This window comes from Podarcis filfolensis (assembly GCF_964270895.1).
Source record: "Podarcis filfolensis genome assembly, chromosome: 17".
NCBI lineage: Eukaryota > Metazoa > Chordata > Lepidosauria > Squamata > Lacertidae > Podarcis > Podarcis filfolensis.
Genome location: NC_139621.1, coordinates 8,281,180 through 8,302,660, shown reverse-complemented (window position 1 = coordinate 8,302,660; position 21,481 = coordinate 8,281,180). Strand labels below are relative to the sequence as shown.

Below are 21,481 nucleotides of genomic sequence, written 5' to 3'. Positions count from 1 at the left end.
CTTAAAAGCCTCCAGTGAAGGAGGAATATCTTTATTGGCACGAAAGTGAGGTTGCGATGGACAAGAGGCCATTATAATCACAACCATATGGAGCAGCCTCCGATAGCCTCTGTAGGGAGCTAAAACCTGATCTATGTTGATCCACATTGCTTAGATCAGGCATGTCTAAAGTCTGTTTATGCGGCCCCTGTGGCAGTTTCTTGGGGTCAAACAAGCTCCACAAGTTCAACCCTAAAAAAAGCTCCACAACTTTAATCCTAAAGTTACGCTAAGACCAGACCATGTCATTACAGAGGAGGCAGGTTTAGTCATTGTCTGAGGACTATCCCTGCCTCCGGGTCTGGTCCTGACCGGATGGATACTAGAATCCGCAAGGGATACCCACATGACCTGAAGGTGCTGCTGTGCAATGCCAGGTCAATGATTCATAAGACCACTGCCATCCATGACTTGATCATGGATGGAGGACTTGACCTGGCATGTGTAACAGAGACTTGGTTGGATGAAGCAGATGGGCCTGTCCTTGCCGCTGCTTGTCCACCAGGTTTCTCTTACGCACAGCAACCCAGGTCATGTGGGCGGGGAGGGGGGGTTGCAGTGATTTTTAGGAAGTCATTAGTTTGCACCAGGCGTCCTATTGGGAAGACCCAGTTTTCTGAGTGCATGTTCTGGAAGTTGGGCAATAGGGGCAGTACAGGATTCCTTTTGGTGTACCGACCTCCCCGCTGCACCAAGGATTCCCTGCCCGAGCTGCTTCAGGTTGTGGCGGATGTTCTCCTGGAGACACCTAGCTTGGTTGTCCTAGGGGATTTTAACATCCATGCCGACACGACCTTACAAGGTGCTGCTCGGGACTTCGTGGAAAGCATGGCCTCCATGGGGCTGTCCCTGAATAAGTCTGACCCAACCCATAGCCTTGGACCTGGTGTTTACCTCTATGGATGTTAGTGATCTGACACTAAGTAAAAGCGAAACGAAAGAAGTGCCATGGTCAGATCACTTCCTGGTGCAACTGGACTTCTCTGCGACCCATCCCCTCTGCAGGGAGGTGGGACCAATTCAGATGGTCCGCCCCCGCCACTTAATGGATCCAAATGGTTTCCAGAGAGTGGTAGGGGATGCTTTATCCCATGTTGATGGCCTTTCAGCCGATTCCCTGGTGGCCCGCTGGAATGTGGAGTTAACCAGGGCTATTGACTGTTTGGCTCCGAAGCACCCTCTCCGATTGCATGGAGCCTGGGCAGCCCCGTGGTTTTCCACGGATCTGAGGGCAATGAAACAATCGTTGAGACGGCTAGAGTGCCGGTGGCGGATAACTCATTCCAAATCTGACCGGACACAGGTTAGAGCTCAACATCAAGCCTACTAAGTGGCGATAGCGACAGCAAAGAAGACTTTCTTCGCCGCCTCTATTGCATCTGCAGAAAACAGCAGCAGGAGACTTTTTCAGGTGGTTCACAATTTAGCGGAACCACCTGCGACATCGGGGCCCAGTACGGGCCACATGATCTCCTGCAATGATTTTGCAAAGTTTTTTGCAGATAAAATCGCTCAGATTCGGGAAGAAGTAGACTCCACCATGGGAGCAGGGCCAGGGCGGGAGAGTGCTAGAGCTCTGTCTGGTCAAGTTGCATGGAATCAATTTCAATCCGTTACCCCCGAGGATGTGGACAGGCTGCTTGGACGCGTGAAACCAACCACCTGTCTCCTTGATCCTTGCCCATCCTGGCTAATAAAAGCAAGCCGGGAAGGGCTGGGCGATGGGCTCTGCGGGGTGGTGAATGCTTCCCTCTGTGAGGGAACATTCCCAGATCCGCTGAAAGAGGCGGTCAGTAAACCGCTTCTTAAAAAACCATCTTTAGACCCGGCCAGTATGGCCAACTATCGCCCAGTCTCAAATTTTCCATTCTTGGGCAAGGTGATTGAGCGAGTGGTTGCTGAACAACTCCAGGCACGCCTGGAGGATGCGGACCATTTGGATCCCTTCCAATCAGAGGATTCAGGCCTCATCATGGGACTGAAACTGCCTTGGTCGCGCTGGTTGATGATCTCCGGCGAGCTAGGGACAAAGGTGAGAGTTGTTTCCTGGTTCTGCTGGATCTCTCAGCGGCCTTTGATACAATCGACCATAACATCCTTCTGGACCGTCTAGAGGGGCTGGGAGCTGGGGGCACTGTTATGCAGTGGTTTCGCTCCTTCCTCCTGGGCCGTGTTCAGAAAGTGGTGGTGGGGGATGAGTGTTCAGACCCCTGGGCCCTCACTTGCGGGGTGCCTCAGGGTTCCGTCCTCTCCCCCATGCTTTTTAACATCTATATGAAGCCACTGGGAGAGATCATCAGGGGGTTTGGACTGGGTGTCCATCAATATGCAGATGATACCCAGCTCGTACCTCTCTTTCAAATCAGAACCAGTGAAGGCGGTGACGGTCCTGTGTGAGTGCCTGGAGGCAGTTGGAGGATGGATGGCGGCTAATGGATTGAGGTTGAATCCTGACAAGACAAAAGTACTGTTTTTGGGGGACAGGGGGCGGGCTGGTGTGGAGGACTCCCTGGTCCTGAATAGGGTAACTGTGCCCCTGAAGGACCAGGTGCGCAGCCTGGGAGTCATTTTGGACTCACAGCTGTCCATGGAGGCGCAGGTCAATTCTGTGTCCAGGGCAGCTGTCTACCAACTCCACCTGGTACGCAGGCTGAGACCCTACCTGCCCGCGGACTGTCTCGCCAGAGTGGTGCATGCTCTGGTTATCTCCCGCTTGGACTACTGCAATGCGCTTTACGTGGGGCTACCTTTGAAGGTGACTCGGAAACTACAACTAATCCAGAATGCGGCAGCTAGACTGGTGACTGGGGGCGGCCGCCGAGACCATATAACACCGGTCTTGAAAGACCTACATTGGCTCCCAGTACGTTTCCGAGCACAATTCAAAGTGCTGGTGTTGACCTTTAAAGCCCTAAACGGCCTCGGTCCAGTATATCTGAAGGAGCGTCTCCTCCCCCATCGTTCTGCCCGGACACTGAGGTCCAGCTCCGAGGGCCTTCTGGCGGTTCCCTTACTGCGAGAGGCCAAGTTACAGGGAACCAGGCAGAGGGCCTTCTCGGTAGTGGCGCCCGCCCTGTGGAACGCCCTCCCTTCAGATGTCAAAGCGATAAACAACTACCTGACATTCAGAAGACATCTGAAGGCAGCCCTGTTCAGGGAAGTTTTTAATATGTGACATTTTAGTGTATTTTTCATCTTTGTTGGAAGCCGCCCAGAGTGGCTGGGGAAACCCAGACAGATGGGCGGGGTACAAATAATAAATTATTATTATTATTATTAAAAAAGCTCAACAATTTTGGTTGGCCCTCGCGAATGGTCACTTGATCAAATCTGGCCCTCTTTGAAAAAGTTTGGGCACCCCTGGCCTAGATACATAATCTGTGTTTGCGCACAGAGAGATGGTGGAGAGATGGTACGCTTTCTTTCTGCTTCTTGTCCTTTCTGATAACAAATCCATGTATTTTCTGGTTCCTAATTCAGAAGAATTAGTTGATAGACTGTCTTGCAGGCAGGTGGTCCCTCAAGGCTTTTGTCTGATGACAGTTTCCTGCAGGCCAGGTTCTTTATACAGTGGTACCTTGGGTTACATACGCTTCAGGTTACAGACTCCACTAACCCAGAAATATTACCTCAGGCTAAGAACTTTGCTTCAGGATGAGAACAGAAATCATGCTCCAGTGGCAGCAGGAGGCCCCATTAGCTAAAGTGGTGCTTCAGGTTAAGAACAGTTTCAGGTTAAGAACGGACCTCTGGAACAAATTAAATTCTTAACCCGAGGTACCACTGTAGAGGGGTTCACAAAGAGGACATGGTGGTGAAATACACCCCTACCTACAGCTGCTGCTGTGTTACTTTTCTGTAGTGCTGTCGTTGTGCAAACCACAAAGACAAATAGCTTCCCAGGGGATATGAAATCTGCAAAAGATGGGGGAAAGCGGAAGACATATATATCTTTTAAAATACTTTGGGTTCTTAATTTTCTAAGCTTGTCAAATTTCTGGTATGTTCAGGCTTGCTTCCCCTACCTTCCTCCCCACCCCACTGCCTGTACTTCTGAGCTATGTTTTTGGTAGGAGATCTGTTTGTGTGAACCAAACACATTCAATTGTTCTTGCCTCCCCCCCCCCCCTTTGCTTCCTTCCAGGGAGGTTATAAGGGCGCTGAACCAGAAGTGTCATTAACAGCTTTCGTCCTGATTGCATTGCTGGAGTCCAAAGACACCTGCAAGGATCAAGTCAATGTAAGTACCTGTCCACCCCTCACAGTCCCTTTTGCACATCCCTCTGAGTTTTGGCTGGCAGGGAGGTGAGAGAGGTCTCCATTGCTGCTGCTGTTTGTGTGTTATTTTATTTGTTATTTAATGGTGTTTTTTCTTTTAACTTTTGTAAGCAGCCTTGGCTTTTTCCATTTCTTTGGTAGTAAGAATGGTGGGAAGATAAATTTGTAAATAAGGTTCTGGCAGGAGCGCTCTTTCAGGATCTGATGCCTGCTTGTAGAAGTGACCGTTTGCTCCTGCTCTGCTCTGCTTGTATATTTATAAATAACACAGATTTTAGAAAGGCTCCCTGAATCTAATTTGCTTTCTCAACCAAAGGAGACTAGGCTCAGTAGTGCAGCCCCTGGCGCTTTATTGCATTACGTTTGCATGAAATACATAATGCCTGCAGTTGTTCTCCCAAACACTCGTACAGTGTATATTTTGTCCTTTTTACCCAGATTCTAGACAGCAGCATCACCAAAACTTCTAAGTATTTATTAAGACAATATGGGAAGTTGCAAAGACCTTACACTGTGGCCCTCACGGCTTATGCTTTAGCCCTGGCAGGAAGGCTTAATGATGACAAGGTACTCATGGCAGCATCAAGAGGTACGTTTGCAGCAGCACACTCAATACAAGAAAAAACACGGTCAGGTTTTGAAGATGAGCTGTTCCTGTAAGGAGCAGCTTGGAAGACTTCTAGGAAGAAGGACAGTGGTAGCAGCCAGGCCAAAAGCAGCCTGTAAGCGGCTGCCCTGTGGGAACTGGGAATGATTTCCAGAGTACCAAGGAAGTATATCCTGACTCCATGCACCCTTCCCTCTCCCTCCTGGCTGCCTTGTTCCTTCTGCTGTTGGGGAGAAATGGAAAGGTTGTGTCTGCAGAGCAGCAAGAGAAGAAAAGGGCCCTGTGGTGGTTGTGGGTGCCAAATGAAGCCAAATACAACACTGGAGGGGAAAGGAACTTTTTGCATTTGCTTTACTTGTTGGAAGGGGATGCATGAGCCGACGAGGAGCAGAAGCAATGTTTGAGTCCCAGACTCTAAGTTTATGGAATCAGTGTGTGAAGCCTGAAAAAGAGTGGATGAAATGCTGTGTGGTTGTGAGTGGTTGTGCCTGTGTGGATGAGCCTCAGGGCTGTCTTTTAATGGTTGCTGGCTTCTTCCTTTAAACAAGGGGGTGGTCTAGATGACACTTGGGATCCCTTCCAATTCTACCATTCTATTACAAACAGATATTTTGTTTCCTGCACTGGTTTTCAAAATTCTGCGCTTCCATAGCTGTTGTAAATTTGTTCATAAACAAATGCTGCATCACAGCAGCTTGGCCCAATGGCTGAGGGAGGGAGGAGGCTTGCAGGCAAGTGACAGGCAGTTTTTAATTTATAATGTATTATGTAGTACATTGATAATCTCTTAATGGAAACTGGTGGGAACTGGGTGGGTCCTTAGGACATTGAGCTCATCCGCCCATCAGGATCTGTTTAATGAAGATCTGTTTCATTGCTGGTATATAGATAAGAATCGTTGGGAGGAATATAATGCTCACACGTACAACATCGAAGGCACATCCTATGCTCTGCTGGCCTTGCTGAAAATGAGGAAGTTTGATGGTGTTGGTCCCATAGTCAAGTGGCTGACAGAGCAGAAATATTATGGCGGGACATATGGACAAACCCAGGTGATTGTTTGCTTTATTCCCCTTCTGCTTAAAAACTGAACTGTAGCCTCCATTTGCACCTAGTTTTGAGTGAAGTGATCAGCCTGCGTCTGGGCTACACCACTTTAGATTGCTGGTGGGGTGACCTCCATACAAAATAATTTCCTACACTTTGAAAACTAATGTGTTCAAAAAATGATGTACAGATGGTACATCACCCCCGTGAAATTGGAAAAAATGTATAAGACTGGGGACAAAACGTGCTGGAAATGCAAAACAAAAGAAGGTGATTTCCACCATATGTGGTGGGCATGTGAAGAAGTGAAAAGGTTTTGGGGACTTATCTATGATGAATTAAAAAAAATTCTGAAATATACTTTCCCCAAAAAACCCGAAGCCTTTCTCTTAGGAATGGTTGGACAGGAGATTAGGAAAGAGGACCAAACAATGTTCCAATACGCAACGGTAACTGCCAGGATATTGCTAGCGCAAAACTGGAAAACTCCCAATATCCCAACTGTTAGAGAATGGCAAACTAAGCTATTTGAATATATAGAACTAGCTAGGATGACACAAAAAATCAGGCATCAGAAAAATGTAAAATTTATTAATGATTGGCACAAATTCGTAACATACATAGAAACAAATTTAGGATACAACAAAATCACAGTAGGTGAAATATAAAACCTGCGAAGTATCGATAGAGGCTAAAAAAAAAAAAAATACCGTAGAAAGATATCGTGGTGATATAGCTCAAAACTGAGATGGAGGGAAGTCACTCAATGTTATGATGTTTTATGTTTGTTTTCTTTTTTCTTGTATGGGTTGGTACAAGCTTTGTGTTATCACGTTGTATGTTTTTGGTGTTGTTGTTTTTTCTTTTCTTTCTTTCTTTTTTCCTGAAAAAGAGCTCAATAAAAAGAATTTAAAAAAAGAAAAGAAAACTAATGTGTTCAGCTTCCACCATAGCCTTTAAGTTTGGCATGTTAAGATCTTAAATGTGGGGAGGGGAGGGCTCCACTTATAGCCATGTACCCCCGTACCCACCCCAATCAGTAGACTCAGATGGTGCTACAGTTCAGGCACTGGTTAATCACTTCAAAAAACTAGGTGTGGCTGATGGCCAAATTACATGTTCAACTGCAGCTACTTTCCATGTTTGTTTTTGTTGCTTCCTGCTAACCTAGCACTTTGAAAGCACATCAAAGTGCAAATAGATAAATAGGTACCGCTCCGGCGGGAAGGTAAACGGCGTTTCTGTGCGCTGCTCTGGTTTGCCAGAAGCGGCTTAGTCATGCTGGCCACATGACCCGGAAGCTGTAAGCCGGCTCCCTCGGCCAGTAAAGCGAGATGAGCGCTGCAACCCCCGAGTCGGTCTTTTTACTTACCTGTCAGATGCTGTTGGTGGTTGCTTGTGCGTAACCAGGCAGGACTCCGACCTGTCTTTTACAGGTTTTATTGTGCAAACTACTTACAGTGCAGATCTACCAAGTTCAAGTCTGTCTTAGTCACTTGCAGAATCTGGGAGTGGCCCCTTCCGGCTTCTCCCCCAACATAAGAACTTTGGCACCCGAACCCTCCTCCTCCCCTCCTTGCGTTTCACGCCTCTGTGTAAGCTGGGTGATGGAAGGGGCGTGCGTCCCTCCTGCCCAGCCTGGCGAGGTGAGGCGCTGGGGCTCTCAGCAGCATCCTCGAGCCCTCTCTTCACTTGGCTGGCCCCTTCCCTCTCTTCTCCACTGGAGGTGTGGCTTTTCCCACCGCTGGAAGAGGAACTGCTTCTCAGGAGCTTTGGAGGCTCTCTGTATCCCAACGGGCCCCCTGCCTCCCTCCCCTGTTCCGATGGCAGTCCCCTGACATTGCCCTAATGTAGATTTTGCTCTAGGAGGCTTAGTTTGGTCAGAATTGAGTATGCATTTCCAGAGTTAACGCTAAATCCAATCCTTCTGGTAAAGGAGCCACCATAGCCGCTAGAGGGCCATGCATTTTTTTGTCCCAGGCTTCTTAGACTTGTCTGCCCCTGTACTATCTGAAACCAAAGGCGTGCATTGGTTGCCAGAGGTGATTCCTGCCCCCCATCTCTACTACCCCACTACTTAGGAGACGATGCTTTACAACAGAGGAGGGGTAAGATGATGCTTCCTCCTTATCCCCTTTATCATAGAGCTACCCACATGTTTTGATCAGCAGGGCAAATAATAGCTTACAGGGGGTGATTTTTATCTGAAAAGTGGTGCAGTTAAGGAATTGCTCCAAACTGAATCAGGGCCTCTCATAACGGATATTAATAACTTTGTAGGAGATCCTGTTCACAGACTTTCTGTGTCATATATCTGATCTACAGAAAGAGGGGCTTAAAATTGTTTCTTGAAAGTTTTTAGCAAGTCTTTTAAAGTTACGGCTTCGGTCAGCTGTCACTGCTTTCACTTTTGTTTCAGCGGAAAGGGATCAACCTCCGTATTTAAATCCCTTTCAATCCAATTTAAAAGTCCGAATTTAAGTCCTTTTTTTTTTTACTCCCAATTTTCAAATCTTAATGTAGTCAGAGAAATTGGTCGCTCATGATTGCCGGACTCGGAGCTTTGCGCTGTGGAGAAAGCGAGTCGATTCCACAGTGCCCACGTCTCTGACCCCGCTCGCTCTCGGGGCTCTTATTAGAGCTTAACGGGGAGCAGGGGAGTCGCTCAGGGCACCCGCCAGAACACCAGGTCCTCAGAATGCTCGATCTGAGGGTTTCTTCGGGGTTCCGCAATGCTCTCGCGATCACCCCAATCTTCAAAGCGCTGGGGCTCTTTCAGCTGAAAGAGCTCTGTCCGCCATATCGGGCGACCAACCGGAAGTCCTCTCTGCTCTCATTTCCTTTATGCTAAGGTCCCTGTCTAGATAGCCACTGCAAGCAGGTGCTGAGCCACCACCACTGCCCTGCTGCTGAAGCCTCCCTTATCTTGGTCGCAGGGGCAATGGAATAGGTCTTGCGAAATCTCGGCAACATCTCACCCGAAGCCGCCAATGCTGCTGCTGCTTCTCTGCTGCCAGTGGAGATGGAAGGGCAGGTGAGGTGCCCATGGGGCACCACCTCTTGGGGTTCTGCTGCCTGAGGTGGCTGCCTCATCCCAGCTCATGGTCCGGCCAGCGCGGACTGCAGGTTGAACTCATTGGACTCCATCTTCTTCCTCCCGTTTCAGGCAACCGTCATGGTTTTCCAAGCTCTTGCCCAGTATGAGATCGACATCCCTACCCATAAGGACATACAGCTGGCAGTTTCTATTAAACTGCCAGGACGTCGAGAGATGATTACTTTCCCTATTGACTATGACAGCGCACTCTTAGTACGATCGGCAGAGGTACAGCTTTCCTTTGAACGAATGATATTTTACTTATTATTTCCCCCTTTGGAAATCATTATTTATTACTCTGTGGCTAGATTTTGAACCTGACTTGTTGCAAGAGCTGAGGGGAGGAGTGTGACCCAACAAAAAATGTCAGTGAAACACAAACGCAACGATATAAAACGCCAGGGTAGGCCGAAACTACTTTCTACAATGTCATGTTGAAGTACCCTCAACACCATAACTGACTTAATGCCAGCTTTTAAAAAATAGATAACCATTGCTAAATATGTCATGGAATTCTACTCACTATTGATCCAGAGCGGATTCCACTGTATAGTTAGCAGAGTAAAAACTTAAACACATTGCAGGATTCCCCCAAAATAGACCAGAGGCAATTGTATTTCATCCAGCAGAGCTTTACTGCTACTGAAGGTAAATGCGCATAATGGTCACAAATCCCAATACATTCAGGACTGGCTCTGTCCATAAGAAATCCAGTTGCAGCAGACTTAACTTAAACTTACAATAACTTATAATAAGACTAAACCTTAACACTATATACAGAACACCACACCAGAAGGAAAGGAGAGATAAAAAGAGAAAGTGAAACCCAGGCTCCTTCTGGCCTCTTATTATAGTCAGCATGACCTTGACGGAAAGAGATAACAGAACCAGTTTAAACCAGCTGTACTGAGCTTCTCTGAAGGAATATCCCAAACATCATGAACCTTCTGCTTGTTTCTTCCACACACAGAAGCTTCCAGAACCCTCTTGAATTAATTGGAATAGGAAAGACTTCTACACATCAGATCAATACTTTCTGTACTAAGAAATGCAAACTGACAAAATAATGCTTTGGTATGCTGCCTTGCAGTGTTTAGCCACTGGTGAATGGTGAATAGTTTTTTATGAGGACTTTATAATCACACAAAAATGTGGATTTGCCATCTGTTTGCTTGCATCATAGTGTTATATCTCACCTCTACTACAACTTAATAAAACAGTAATAGCAATCAATAAAATTGAATGTGTCAAGAGAGAATCAAACCAAAGGCACACTGACTCTTTTTGTTTTTTCAGACCAAGCTCAATAAAGATTTCATTGTGAAAGCATCTGGTCAAGGAAAAGCAATTATGACCATAGTGACGGTGTATAATGCAAAACTACAGGAGGCCGCAGAGCAGTGCAAAAGTTTTTCTCTGCAAGTTTCTGTTGAAAATGTCCAGCTGAGTAAGTATGAATGGTGGGCTTAGGTTTGCTAGAGCTAAGGTATTCCACCACCCCCCATAAAATATTTGAGGAGGCCAGCCCCCCCCAAATGTTTCTGGGCATTGCCATTCAAATGGTGTATATACACCATGTCTTGTGATCTATTATGCGGGCTGGGAATTTAGATGAGGCAAGTTGTTGGACTCCATGTCTCATCCGTCCCAGGAAGCATGGCCAGGGCTCAGGGGTGAAGGGTTGTGGTCCAACAACATCTGGAATGCTACAGGTCCCCACACCTGGTTTAAACATGGGCATGACATCCTTCAGGAAGGGGCCTGTTGGTGGGCAGGCCAGCAATGGCAGGTATGGACGAATCCCTTTTTCATAAATGGACAACCCAGCCTGTTAGCTCTTCTGCAAAACACTAAGATTAACACTGCATGGAATTTTACAAAGTGACTAATTCTTTTCTCTTTCCCCCAATTTCAAGGTAGCAGGCAGGAAAAGGGAGCCAAGGGTGCAGTCAGGATCAAAATCTGCACCAGGTGAGCATTGGGGACTTTCAATATAGACATACGTTGTCATCACTGAACATTCAGAGGAACAACCAGGAGAAACATCAAAGGCGGCTTAGCATGAAAAATAACTTACTCAGCTTTGTCTGAACGCTTCAGGAGTTGGGGATATTTTGACTCTTAAAGTCTCCCTCTGGGCATCGCAAACCTCACTCCACAAATCTACCTCCAAGTGGACTTCCTTTGGAGAGCTAAACCAGGGCAGGGGTCAGCAAACTTTTACAGCAGGGGGCTGGTCCACTATCCCTCAGACCTTGTGGGGGGCCAGACTATATTTTGAAAAAACCCCAAATGAACGAATTCCTATGCCCCACAAAGAACCCAGAGATGCATTTTAAATAAAAGCACACATTCTACTCATGTAAAAACACGCTGATTCTCGGACCGCCTGAGGGCTGGATTTAGAAGGCGATTGGGCCGGATCAGGCCCCTGGGCCTCAGTTTGCCTACCCATGATCTAAACAAACACACACACTGATATGGGAGGAGGTGTTCTTTCAGTTATGTGTGCCCTTTCTTCTTCTTTTTTTAAAAAAGGTGGACAGCTTGCCAGATGTATAATGACTGAGGGACGAGGAGTGGGGCTTGTTCTTATGCAGCTGTGTAATGTAGGGCTGCCCTATTTCAAAAAGTTGATGAATAACCTACTGTGACTTAAAATCTTATTATTTAGATACTTCAGTAGACACTCTGCAGTGGCCCTGCAGCAGTGGAAGAGCCTTCCGTGTGAGGCACACCTTGCTTTTACAATACAGTGGTACCTCGGTTTTTGAACGTCTACGTTGACAAACATTTCAGTTTTCAAATGGCGTAAGCCCAGAAGTGAACGCTTCGGTTTTTGAACATGCCTCAGAAGTCAAACATGCCATGCGGCTTCTGTACTGAGTCTTCCATATTGATTTTTCCGTACTGAAGCTTCCGTGTTGAGTTTTCGGTTTTTGAACGTTTCAGAACTCAAATGGCCTTCCGGAACGGATTACGTTTGAAAACTGAGGTACCACGGTATTTTCATTTAGACAGGAGGTAAAGGCACACCTCTTTGCCCAGACTTCTGGACAGGGGTTAAGTTCATGGTGATGGTATATTTTCACTTCTGCTGCCTGTATTCAGTTTTAAACTGTTAGGATGCTGAGGCTGTGGGAAGCTGTCATTCTAAATCCTTTCAAGGTGTTGTGCATTAACCAAGTTGATCACATTGTACTTCCCTTCATCCTCTCTGGTTCTCAGTGTTGAAACCTAAAACCCTGAGAATTGGCTTATTGCAATAACATTAATATGGGAAGCCGACAGAACTGAAGCCATACCTATTTTTAAACTATGAAATTCATTCCTGTGTCATTTTTCCTCTGTCACTGATTCTAGATACCTTGGTAAAGTTGATGCCACAATGTCGATCATTGATGTCTCCATGCTTACTGGTTTTGCACCTGACACTGAAGATCTCAAGAGGGTAAGTGATGCTGAAACCAACTGCTCAAGTTGTTCTTTGAGGATATTGCACTGGAAAATTCACTACAGTCAGTGAAAAACTTTAAACAGATATCCAGAGAGAATGGAATAGGATTTATCATCTGTGCGCCACCAGTTCTCCTGCTATGAAACAGCAGCTTACTAGGCTAGATGCAACAGAGATGCCTGTTTAATATCAGTTTCTTGAAGACAGGGGTCTGCGTAAATGTGACCCTGGCCTGGCCAAAATTGGCATCTTTTTATTATCTGTTATTTTTTATGATTTGTATTAGTGTCCTTGTACAGTTCAGGCTGGATCCTTACTAGAGCAGAGCTCAGAGGTTACTTTAGCAGGAGTTATCCTCAGACTGAAGCTCAAATAGGAGCTGCAGCTCTGCCTCTGTTCCTAGCAAGTCTTACCTTTGCTGAGAGCAGTTCCTTCATTTAAAGGGGCACAGTTAAATTTAGCAGCCATGGGCTGCAAGAGATCAAGGGGAAACGGAACAAGGATGGGCAAAAGCTCCCTGAGGGATGTTGGGAACCTTATCAATCACAGATACAGGAACTTCGATATTGCCCCTGCCCTGGCAAGCATGACTGAGAGTTCTGTGGAATTTCCCCAACAAATTTCTCTAGCTGTGTGAAAATTCATTCTGCCTCTTTTGAAAGAAGAAGAGCAGTTTGGATTTGATATCCCGCTTTATCACTTCCCAAAGGAGTCTCAAAGCGACTAACATTCTCCTTTCCCTTCCTCCCCCACAACAAACACTCTGTGAGGTGAGTGGGGCTGAGAGACGTCAGAGAAGTGTGACTAGCCCAAGGTCACCCAGCAGCTGCATGTGGAGGAGCAGAGACGCGAACCTGGTTCACCAGAATACGAGTCTACCGCTCTTAATCACTACACCACACTGGCTCTCTGAAATCCTTCAGATGCCTATCTGAAGCCTGGCACCTCCAAATTTCCTCTAGATGAAATGCTCTACCCCTGAGGGGTTGCATGCTTGGGTTAACTCCAACCCTTGGTGCCAATGATGTCAATTGTTCTCATTTTGTGTTCAGCTTTCTGAGGGAGTCGACAGATACATCTCCAAGTTTGACATCAACGACGCCGTGTCTGAAAGAGGGAACCTCATCATCTATCTGGACAAGGTAAATACTTGCAGGAGAGTTTCTAGGAATAACTGGCATAGTTGAGAGTAACCATTTAAAGGCTGGCACCCAAAGACTTGTTTTCTCTTTTGTTTTCCCATCCTAGGTTTCTCACACGGAGGAGGAATGTTTGCAATTTAAAGCTTACAAATATTTTGAAGTAGGTCTCATTCAGCCAGGATCTGTCAAGGTGTACAGCTATTATAATCTAGGTAATGGCTACTGTAATGTAAAATGGGCTTGCCGATCAGAAGGTCGGCGGTTTGAATCCAGGTGGGGTGAGCTCCCGTTGCTCTGTCCCAGCTCCTGCCAACCTAGCAGTTCGAAAGCACGCCAAAGTGCAAGTAGATAAACAGGCACCACCGCAGCGGGAAGCTAAACTGTGTTTCCGTGTGCTCTGTTTTCCATTGTGCCAGAAGCGGTTTAGTTGTGCTGGCCACATGACCCAGAAAGCTGTCTGTGGACAAACGCTGGCTCCCTCGGCCTGAAAGCGAGATGAGCGCCGCAACCCCATAGTCTCCTTTGACTGGACTTAACGGTCCAGGGGTCCTTTACTAGTTTTTTAGTGCAAAATGTACACTTTACATGAAGGATAGTGACCTTCAACTTAGTCTGAAACTACTCTCGGCTTTGTTGAACTGAAGGACATAAAACACAAGCTGGATTCCCTGAACATGACATGCAGCTTTTCCAGTGGTCTCGGCATAGTAGAACCCAGCCAAATAGGAGTAAGGATTCTGAGAACAAAAGGCAAATGACAAGAGAGCAGAGGCCCACAAGTAGCACTCAGCTCAGCAACATTCCTGCTCTAAGCAGCCAGATATAATTTCCTTCCAAGGGCAGTGAACAAAACCAGGGTGGCATGGCTCCTAGTTTCCTCTTCTCTACCACTAACCCACCCACGGTGCACATAAGAAAGGCAGAATACTTCTTTCTTTCTTTCTTTCTTTCTTTCTTTCTTTCTTTCTTTTTCTTCAAACCTTTATTAGGCATTACAGATACAGAACATCTTGAAAGATCCATATAACTAACACACACACACACACACACACACACACACACACACACACACACAGCCATATAAGATATATAGCAACAGAAATTTTCATTGGAGTGTCTTCCTGTTAAAAAAGGGGGATAACATATTTTATGTAGCTGGTTGTACACTGGACAGTAGAAAAGTAGCCCTCTTTATGGGTTTCCCTACGGGACTGCCTCTCCTGGTATGCCCCACGGAGGACCTTAAGGTCCACAAATAACAACACTTTGGAGGTCCCAAGTCGCAAGGTGGTTAGATTGGTCTCAACTAGGGCCAGGGCCTTTTCAGTACCGGCCCCGACTTGGTGGAACGCTCTGTCACAAGAGACTAGGGCCCTGCGGGACTGTCGCGAATTCCTCGTGGCGCTTTTTAGCGAAACGCTCAGAGTCCCAGGTTTTTCCAGTGCAGTCTTTTTAATGTGAGCTATATACAGGTATTTACAAAAACAGTCCATACAGAGTACCTGCTCCTTAAGGCAAGCGAATACTCTCCACCACAGCACCACCACACCACAGCACAACCACCACAATTACTGTTGAGCAGGCTTTCCTTTTTAAAACAGGTGATAGCCAATCACATTCCTGCTGAGTCACTCTGACCCAGCACTTCACAGAGTATTGCATCAGCCTGTTGAAGCCTGCAGACTTACTCATCATCCTGCAAATCCCAACAGGGACTTGACATCTTTCCGCAGGGCCTTCAAGACAGAGCTGTTCCACCTGGCCTTTGGTTTGGAATCAGTCTGATCCTTATATTTCCCTCCCCTTACGGTTTTGATTTATGGGCTACTATTAAAACGAGGCTGCATTTTAAATTGTATTTCAACCCGTATTTTAATAAATTGGGTTGTTGTTGTTTTTGTCCCGTCCCCCCCAATTATGGTTTATTGTAATTTTATTGGTGTTAGCCGCCCTGAGCCCGGCTCTGGCTGGGGAGGGCGGAGTATAAATAAATTATTATTATTATTATTATTATTATTATTATTATTATTATTATTATTTATTAATTAATTAAGTCAGGGTGATGTGCCACTAGTATTCCTTTTGGTAGAAACGGGTCACCCACTCCTGCTCTGTGCATTTCCTAAGGCTTATCTTATGGAATCAACCCCCCCACTAGGGAATTAAATTGGTGAGCCACACAGGCGTGTCAGTGTGGAAGTAAGGACCTCTCTTTTCATTCCTCCTTTCAGATGAGCAATGCACTAAGTTCTACCATCCCTCCAAAGGGAGTGGCCTCCTCGATAAGATATGCCATGGCGATGTTTGCCGGTGTGCAGAAGGTAAGGCAAAGCAGAGATGCTGCTTCCAGTCACCCAAACACAGCTCTGGGGATGCGGGGAAGGTTGGTCAGCATGGAAACAAAGGTCCTGTCGACATTTGTGGTTTCTGAATTACAGGAATTAATCTAGGGTGTATCTATTATCTAAGGTGGCATAGCGAGGGGTGGGGTTGCTGTTAAAAGAACCAGGACTTTACAAGATTTGGCAAAATCACTAATAATGGGTTTGGACTGATGCTTCAGTAGTTTGATGAAGGGCCTTCTTGGTGGCTGCTTCTGGGCTTGGGAACTCCCTCCCTGGAGAAGCCAGAAAGGTTCTCTCCTTCATGTCCTTTTGGCAGCAGGTGAAGATCTTTTTCTTCCAGCAGGCTTTTGAGATCTGACTACTTTTAATGAAAGGGTTGGTGCTGTGCTATTTTTATTGCAATTATTTGTCTCTCTCCTCTTCTCCCGAAGACAACTGCTTCTTGCAGAACGATGCAGATAACCTTGTTGATGTTCATGCACGAATGGAAGCAGCCTGCAAGCCAGGAGTGGATTATGGTAACTGAAGTTTAGATTGCCGAGCCCTGTAAATTCAGGAGTGGATGTGTTTTCATGTTAATGACCACCAGCACCTTAGCAACCCTTGGGGAGTGGCTGCCTTGCATTTTCTCTTGGTCAGGCTGCTTCCCTCCACATAGTGAGTAGCTGCAACACAGAAAACAGGCACTGTGGACACTGTATTACAGTTTGTTGGTGTATGTAGAGTCTCCAATCTATCACAAAAGAACTTATGTATTCTAGAATCAGACCTGAACCGATGAGGAGGCTCTGTATATACAGGGGCCAAAATGCAAACAGATTTTGGTCTCTCCAGAAATGTTAGCAGCCCTGTTGATGAGGTGCCACTGATGGGAGCTTAGACCTTCATGAAAAACACAATACAAGCTGAATGACTTGTTAATGCTTTTATGTGGAAAACATGCAACCATCAAATAATGACTTTTCTCTGTCTTTGTTTTGAAGTGTACAAAACCAAGCTGAGTCATATAGAAGAAGAAAATGATTATAACAACTACTTCATGGAAGTTCTGGAAATTATTAAAGCAGGTAAGAATTTCCCTCCTGAAGAAAAACATGCCTTGGATACAAAAGCAGGGACTGTTTATAAAAATATTTATTGATTTAAATACTCGCTTCCGGCCAGTGATATCCAGTCTGTGTTGTTATGGGACCCCAAGGTTCCTCAGAAACTTCCCTGAAAGGCAGCAGTCCTTGCACTATAACCAAATCAGTATTTTTTTTAATATAACAGTAAAAACTACTCTGATAATTTATTATTCCAAAAATGAAACCTTCATCTGGTTGTAAATATTAAGATTATACCAGCAACAATGTCTTTTTGTAAAAAATAAATAAAAATGATTTAAATCAAGCCTTACTGACTAGTGATTTAAATTGATTTGAATTAAATGCAATCCACCCTGATTATGAATAACAAACCTTTTTCTGATGAGTAATAACTCAGTCTTTACTTGATACCCAATGCTGAACAGCATCGGTACCAGTTGTATCTTGGGGTGAAGGAGGTCCAAAGTTGGGACATCACCACTTAGAAACCTCCCCCATACATTACTACAAATCATTTTGACATTAAAATGTAACACCACCACAAGACCTTATATATGTATATTTATAAGCCAAACTTAACATTCAGATAGGATCTTGGCTCAGATCACAATAGGGGCGTGTCCACACTTATCTTTCCTCCACTTTTTCCAGACACAGCCCATGCTTTAAAGCTCTGTGTCAGAACACTTCCCACCCCCTCTGGATCTTTCCCGTTGAAAACCCACTCTTTAAAGCTCAATTGGACAAAACAGCAATCCTTGGAAAACCCAAATTGATGTTGAATCCATTTGAGCACCAGAGAGCATGTTTTTGCAGGGAAAGCTCAGAGGCAAAAAGAAAACGTTTAGACACGGAGCATTTAAGCGCAGACGTGTGCCTGTTTTGTCTGATTCCTAGGGAGTGATATAAACCCAGAAGCCAAGCCCCGCAGGTTTATCAGCCACAAAAGATGCAATGAATCTCTGAATCTGGTGGTGAACAAGGACTATCTAATCTGGAGCCTCAACAGTGACCTGTGGCAAACCAAAACTGAGTATGTATTTCATTTATTTAACATATCCTCTGCTTCCTCCACCATCAGGTCCATGGAGTGCCTATAGGGAAACAATTCCTTCAGTCCCACTTATTATAAACATGTTTATAAGCATTTGCGCTTCTTTGATTTTTAACTTTCTGGTGGAACTTCATGCCACTGTAACTCAGAGTTCATCGTTGTGATCCTTTCCCACTGCCACCGATTCCCTTAGAAAGCTTTCAGAACCTCCTGTCAGCTTAGTATAGGCAGCATAGGTGTGAGATTGACACTGAGACAATCTCGACAACTGATCCATGGGGCAAGACCTACTAGGGATGAGCTGCTGTGCTCATTAGACCTGACACCCCACCAAGTCTGTGCAGGTTGTGTTCTTGCATGTAAAGAGTTAACTCCAGCTTTAACTGCTGGCTTGCTCCTGTCACCAATCTGCATCAGCTGATAGCTGATGTCTGGATTCATCCACTCCATTCAGGTCAGCCAGTTTACCTGTGGAGTACCGATTCAAATCTTCCCTTCTCCCCTTTCCAGTTTCAACTACATGATTAGCAAGGATACCTGGATTGAGAAATGGCCAAATGATGATGAATGCCAGGACGAAGAATTCCATGACCTGTGCAATGACTTAACTCAATTTTCTAACACACTGATGACTTTCGGTTGTAACACTTAACAATGGAGATGTCAACTGGAGCCCATGGGATGGGTTTGAGTCAGTGTTTGAAAGACACATTCCCTCCTGAAGTTCATCTTAGGTTTTTTGCTCAATTTCTCCTTAAAGCGGTGTGTGTGTGTGTGTACATATACCAAATAAAGAATTGATTTCTTACTGTTGTGTCATGTTAATTCTTTGCCAATCACCTTATGTTTCTAATGCTCTTTCAGTTTTTATTCATTTAAAGCACACCATCAGTGTGCATGAATGGGAACACGGGTCTAATAACTTGACACAGAGAAACAACAGAGACAGGGGAGGCAGGGGTAGATAGTCAGATGTAATTGCAAATTTCTGATGGTTGCTTAAAAAAACATTAAGCAATGAAGTTGACAGATGCATTGTAATATAGATGAGCCCTACATTGGACCTGTTTGGTTCAATAACTTTTTTTTCTGATCTCTTGGGTAGCTACAGCAAACATAGAAACCTTACAGGCAACATATTTATCTCTATAAATTGATACCCTGTTGTTTAAAGGAAACTCACTGAAGAATCTCTTTCAAAAGCCTTTCAAAATCTCTTTCAAAAGGGGGAAGTATACAGGATGCAATGTAATACATAATCAACAATATCCTCCATCTCCACCTGGCCACAAATGTGTAGACATGTAAGAAAGTGCTTTCAGGGATTTGCTTTCAGGGATAAACTTAAAACTGAGCTAGAACAGATGGTGCACTTACAAGGAAATGCAGGGGAAAGAGAGAAAATCGAATGGAGCCGGTAAGCAGCGGTGGAGCAAGGCAGTAGTTGGAACATTTTGTTTTGCTTTCTCACAGATGGCAGGGGGAAAGAACAGGAGATGTGTCTACAAGCAAGGAAGCTATTTTATTCTGCCCGATTCTGGTAGAATAAAAGGAAACCAAGGTTCTGTGAAGGAGAGAAAATGTAGGTGAATCCAGAGTTTCTTACCACTGTTTTTTTATAGAGAGAGACTTTATTCTGGGATCTAACATGTGTTAAAAGATTTGATACAACAGTTTGGGAAGGACACATTAGACTGTTTAAGTGTGCATTCAAGATCAAATCTAAATAATTGTATACCCTTCAATAAGACTCTGTTCCTATCCTTCCCCGTATTCCTCAATGTCTGCTTCTTCCCCAGAAACAACTACCGTATTCGCCTGAATATAAGCCACACCTGCAAATAAGCCGCACCTTTAAAATTCAGGGAGGGGGGAGAGAAAAAAAGACAATACCCAAATATAAGCAGCTCCCTTAAAATTCCACAGGCACTCACACCTGTAAATGGCAAATGTAGAAGAAAATCCTATAGTAATATTGTAAAAGCCAATTTTTGTAAGGTCACGAATTTAAGCCGCACTTTAAATTTTCATGGTCAGAATTTGGAAAAAAAGTGAGGCTTATATTCAGGCCAATATTGCTCTCTTCAAGTCCCCTGCTTCGGAGCTTCTTCCACTATTATTTTATAAGAAATTGCAGTTTATAAATGCAATATTTAAATTAAAAATTCTTTAGCAACCCTGAACAACCTTTAGGCTGGGAGCAGGCAGCAGTCAAGGTGTGGAAGAAGGTGCCTCTTTATTAGGAATGTTTTCTTGAGGAAAACATGGGAGCTTGCTCAATTAAATGGCCCAGGACCAGTGTTGAGATAAGAATTTGAATTTATGGCTCTAAGCTAAGCAAGTAGTTTTTGCACAAATAATTTGGAAGGGAAAGGTTGAACAACTGCATTGCTAAAAAATGCAGACTTTTGGCCATCTGTCTTGGATGTTTTCATTGAGATCCCTGCATTGCAGGGGTTGGACTGATGACCTCTCCACTCTACAGTTCTAGGATTGTAATATTCTCTTCACCCATATTAGAGCTGCAACCAGATTGCTCCCCAAAATCTGCAAAATCCGACTGCAGGTGTTAATGCTCTACAGAAGCTGGTGACTCTGATATTTATAGACCATTTGAAAATAATATATTTTGACAGTATCTGATTTGCATCTGGTATGTACTAATGGGCAGCGTGACATACAAGTGGAGTTAATATTTGATAATATACGGCATGTTGCAGTTAGAGTTACCCTGACCTGACTTGTATGTCATGTAAAGCGATGGTTTCGATTATGTATATAAAGGCTGGGACTTGTGGGCTTCTGGGTTTCTTCTCCTGCATGCAGAAGACTGGAGTTTCATCTTCTGTTTTCAGCTAACCACAGATACCAGTTTTGCCCAAACCGAGAAATGTGATTTTTGTTACATAAGGTTTAGGGAAACCAGCAAGAATCATAAGCAAAAGTTGGTTTGTTTTTCTAAACCACAGATAAGACTAACCACAGTTTGTTTGTGCGTGTGACATATCAGCAACTGTTTTGTCAATTCAAAGTGGAAGCAAAGATTTTCAGTCTCCTCCTTATGGTTGTACTAGAGGAAAAGTGAGTATGCAGGCCAAAGATTCACTATGGCAGACCCTCCAAGTGTCCTTATTTTCCAGGGACGTCCCTGATTTAGAGAAGCCGTCCTGGTTTCTGATTTGATCCCAGAATGTCCCACTTTTCCTTAGGATGTCCCTATTTTAATTGGAGAAAGGTGGGAGGGTATGAAGTTATCTGAACCCCGAGCTGTCTGAAGGCAATCCTGTATAGGGGAGGGTGGTTGTTTTTTAAATGTTTTTATATATG

The 21,481-nt window shown here is 44.9% G+C and overlaps 2 protein-coding genes across 5 annotated transcripts in view; both read left to right on the top strand.

The window, feature by feature from the left end:
• LOC310752458 (venom factor-like) overlaps positions 1–18,962 on the top strand; it is a 59,618-nt gene extending 40,656 nt beyond the window's left edge. The window contains exons 27-40 of one of the 4 annotated variants that reach the window (XM_083592762.1): positions 4,184–4,279; positions 4,756–4,906; positions 5,813–5,976; positions 9,138–9,296; positions 10,365–10,515; positions 10,985–11,039; positions 12,432–12,519; positions 13,578–13,667; positions 13,774–13,879; positions 15,899–15,988; positions 16,444–16,530; positions 16,996–17,079; positions 17,998–18,133; positions 18,665–18,962. In XM_083592762.1, coding sequence (XP_083448888.1) covers positions 4,184–4,279; positions 4,756–4,906; positions 5,813–5,976; positions 9,138–9,296; positions 10,365–10,515; positions 10,985–11,039; positions 12,432–12,519; positions 13,578–13,667; positions 13,774–13,879; positions 15,899–15,988; positions 16,444–16,530; positions 16,996–17,079; positions 17,998–18,133; positions 18,665–18,806 — 1,599 coding nt within the window. In that variant the 3' untranslated portion in view covers positions 18,807–18,962. Of the gene's footprint in view, positions 1–4,183; positions 4,280–4,755; positions 4,907–5,812; positions 5,977–9,137; positions 9,297–10,364; positions 10,520–10,984; positions 11,040–12,431; positions 12,520–13,577; positions 13,668–13,773; positions 13,880–15,898; positions 15,989–16,443; positions 16,531–16,995; positions 17,080–17,997; positions 18,134–18,664 lie in introns of all 4 variants that reach the window. The other 3 variants (XM_083592761.1, XM_083592763.1, XM_083592764.1) reach the window with 3 other exon arrangements.
• Positions 18,963–20,958: 1,996 nt separating this feature from the next.
• Positions 20,959–21,481, top strand: part of LOC310752457 (venom factor-like) — a 70,069-nt gene continuing 69,546 nt past the window's right edge. Inside the window, exon 1 of the mRNA XM_083592760.1 lies at positions 20,959–21,235. The gene's annotated coding sequence lies outside the window, so the exon portion shown is untranslated. The remainder of the gene's footprint in view (positions 21,236–21,481) is intronic.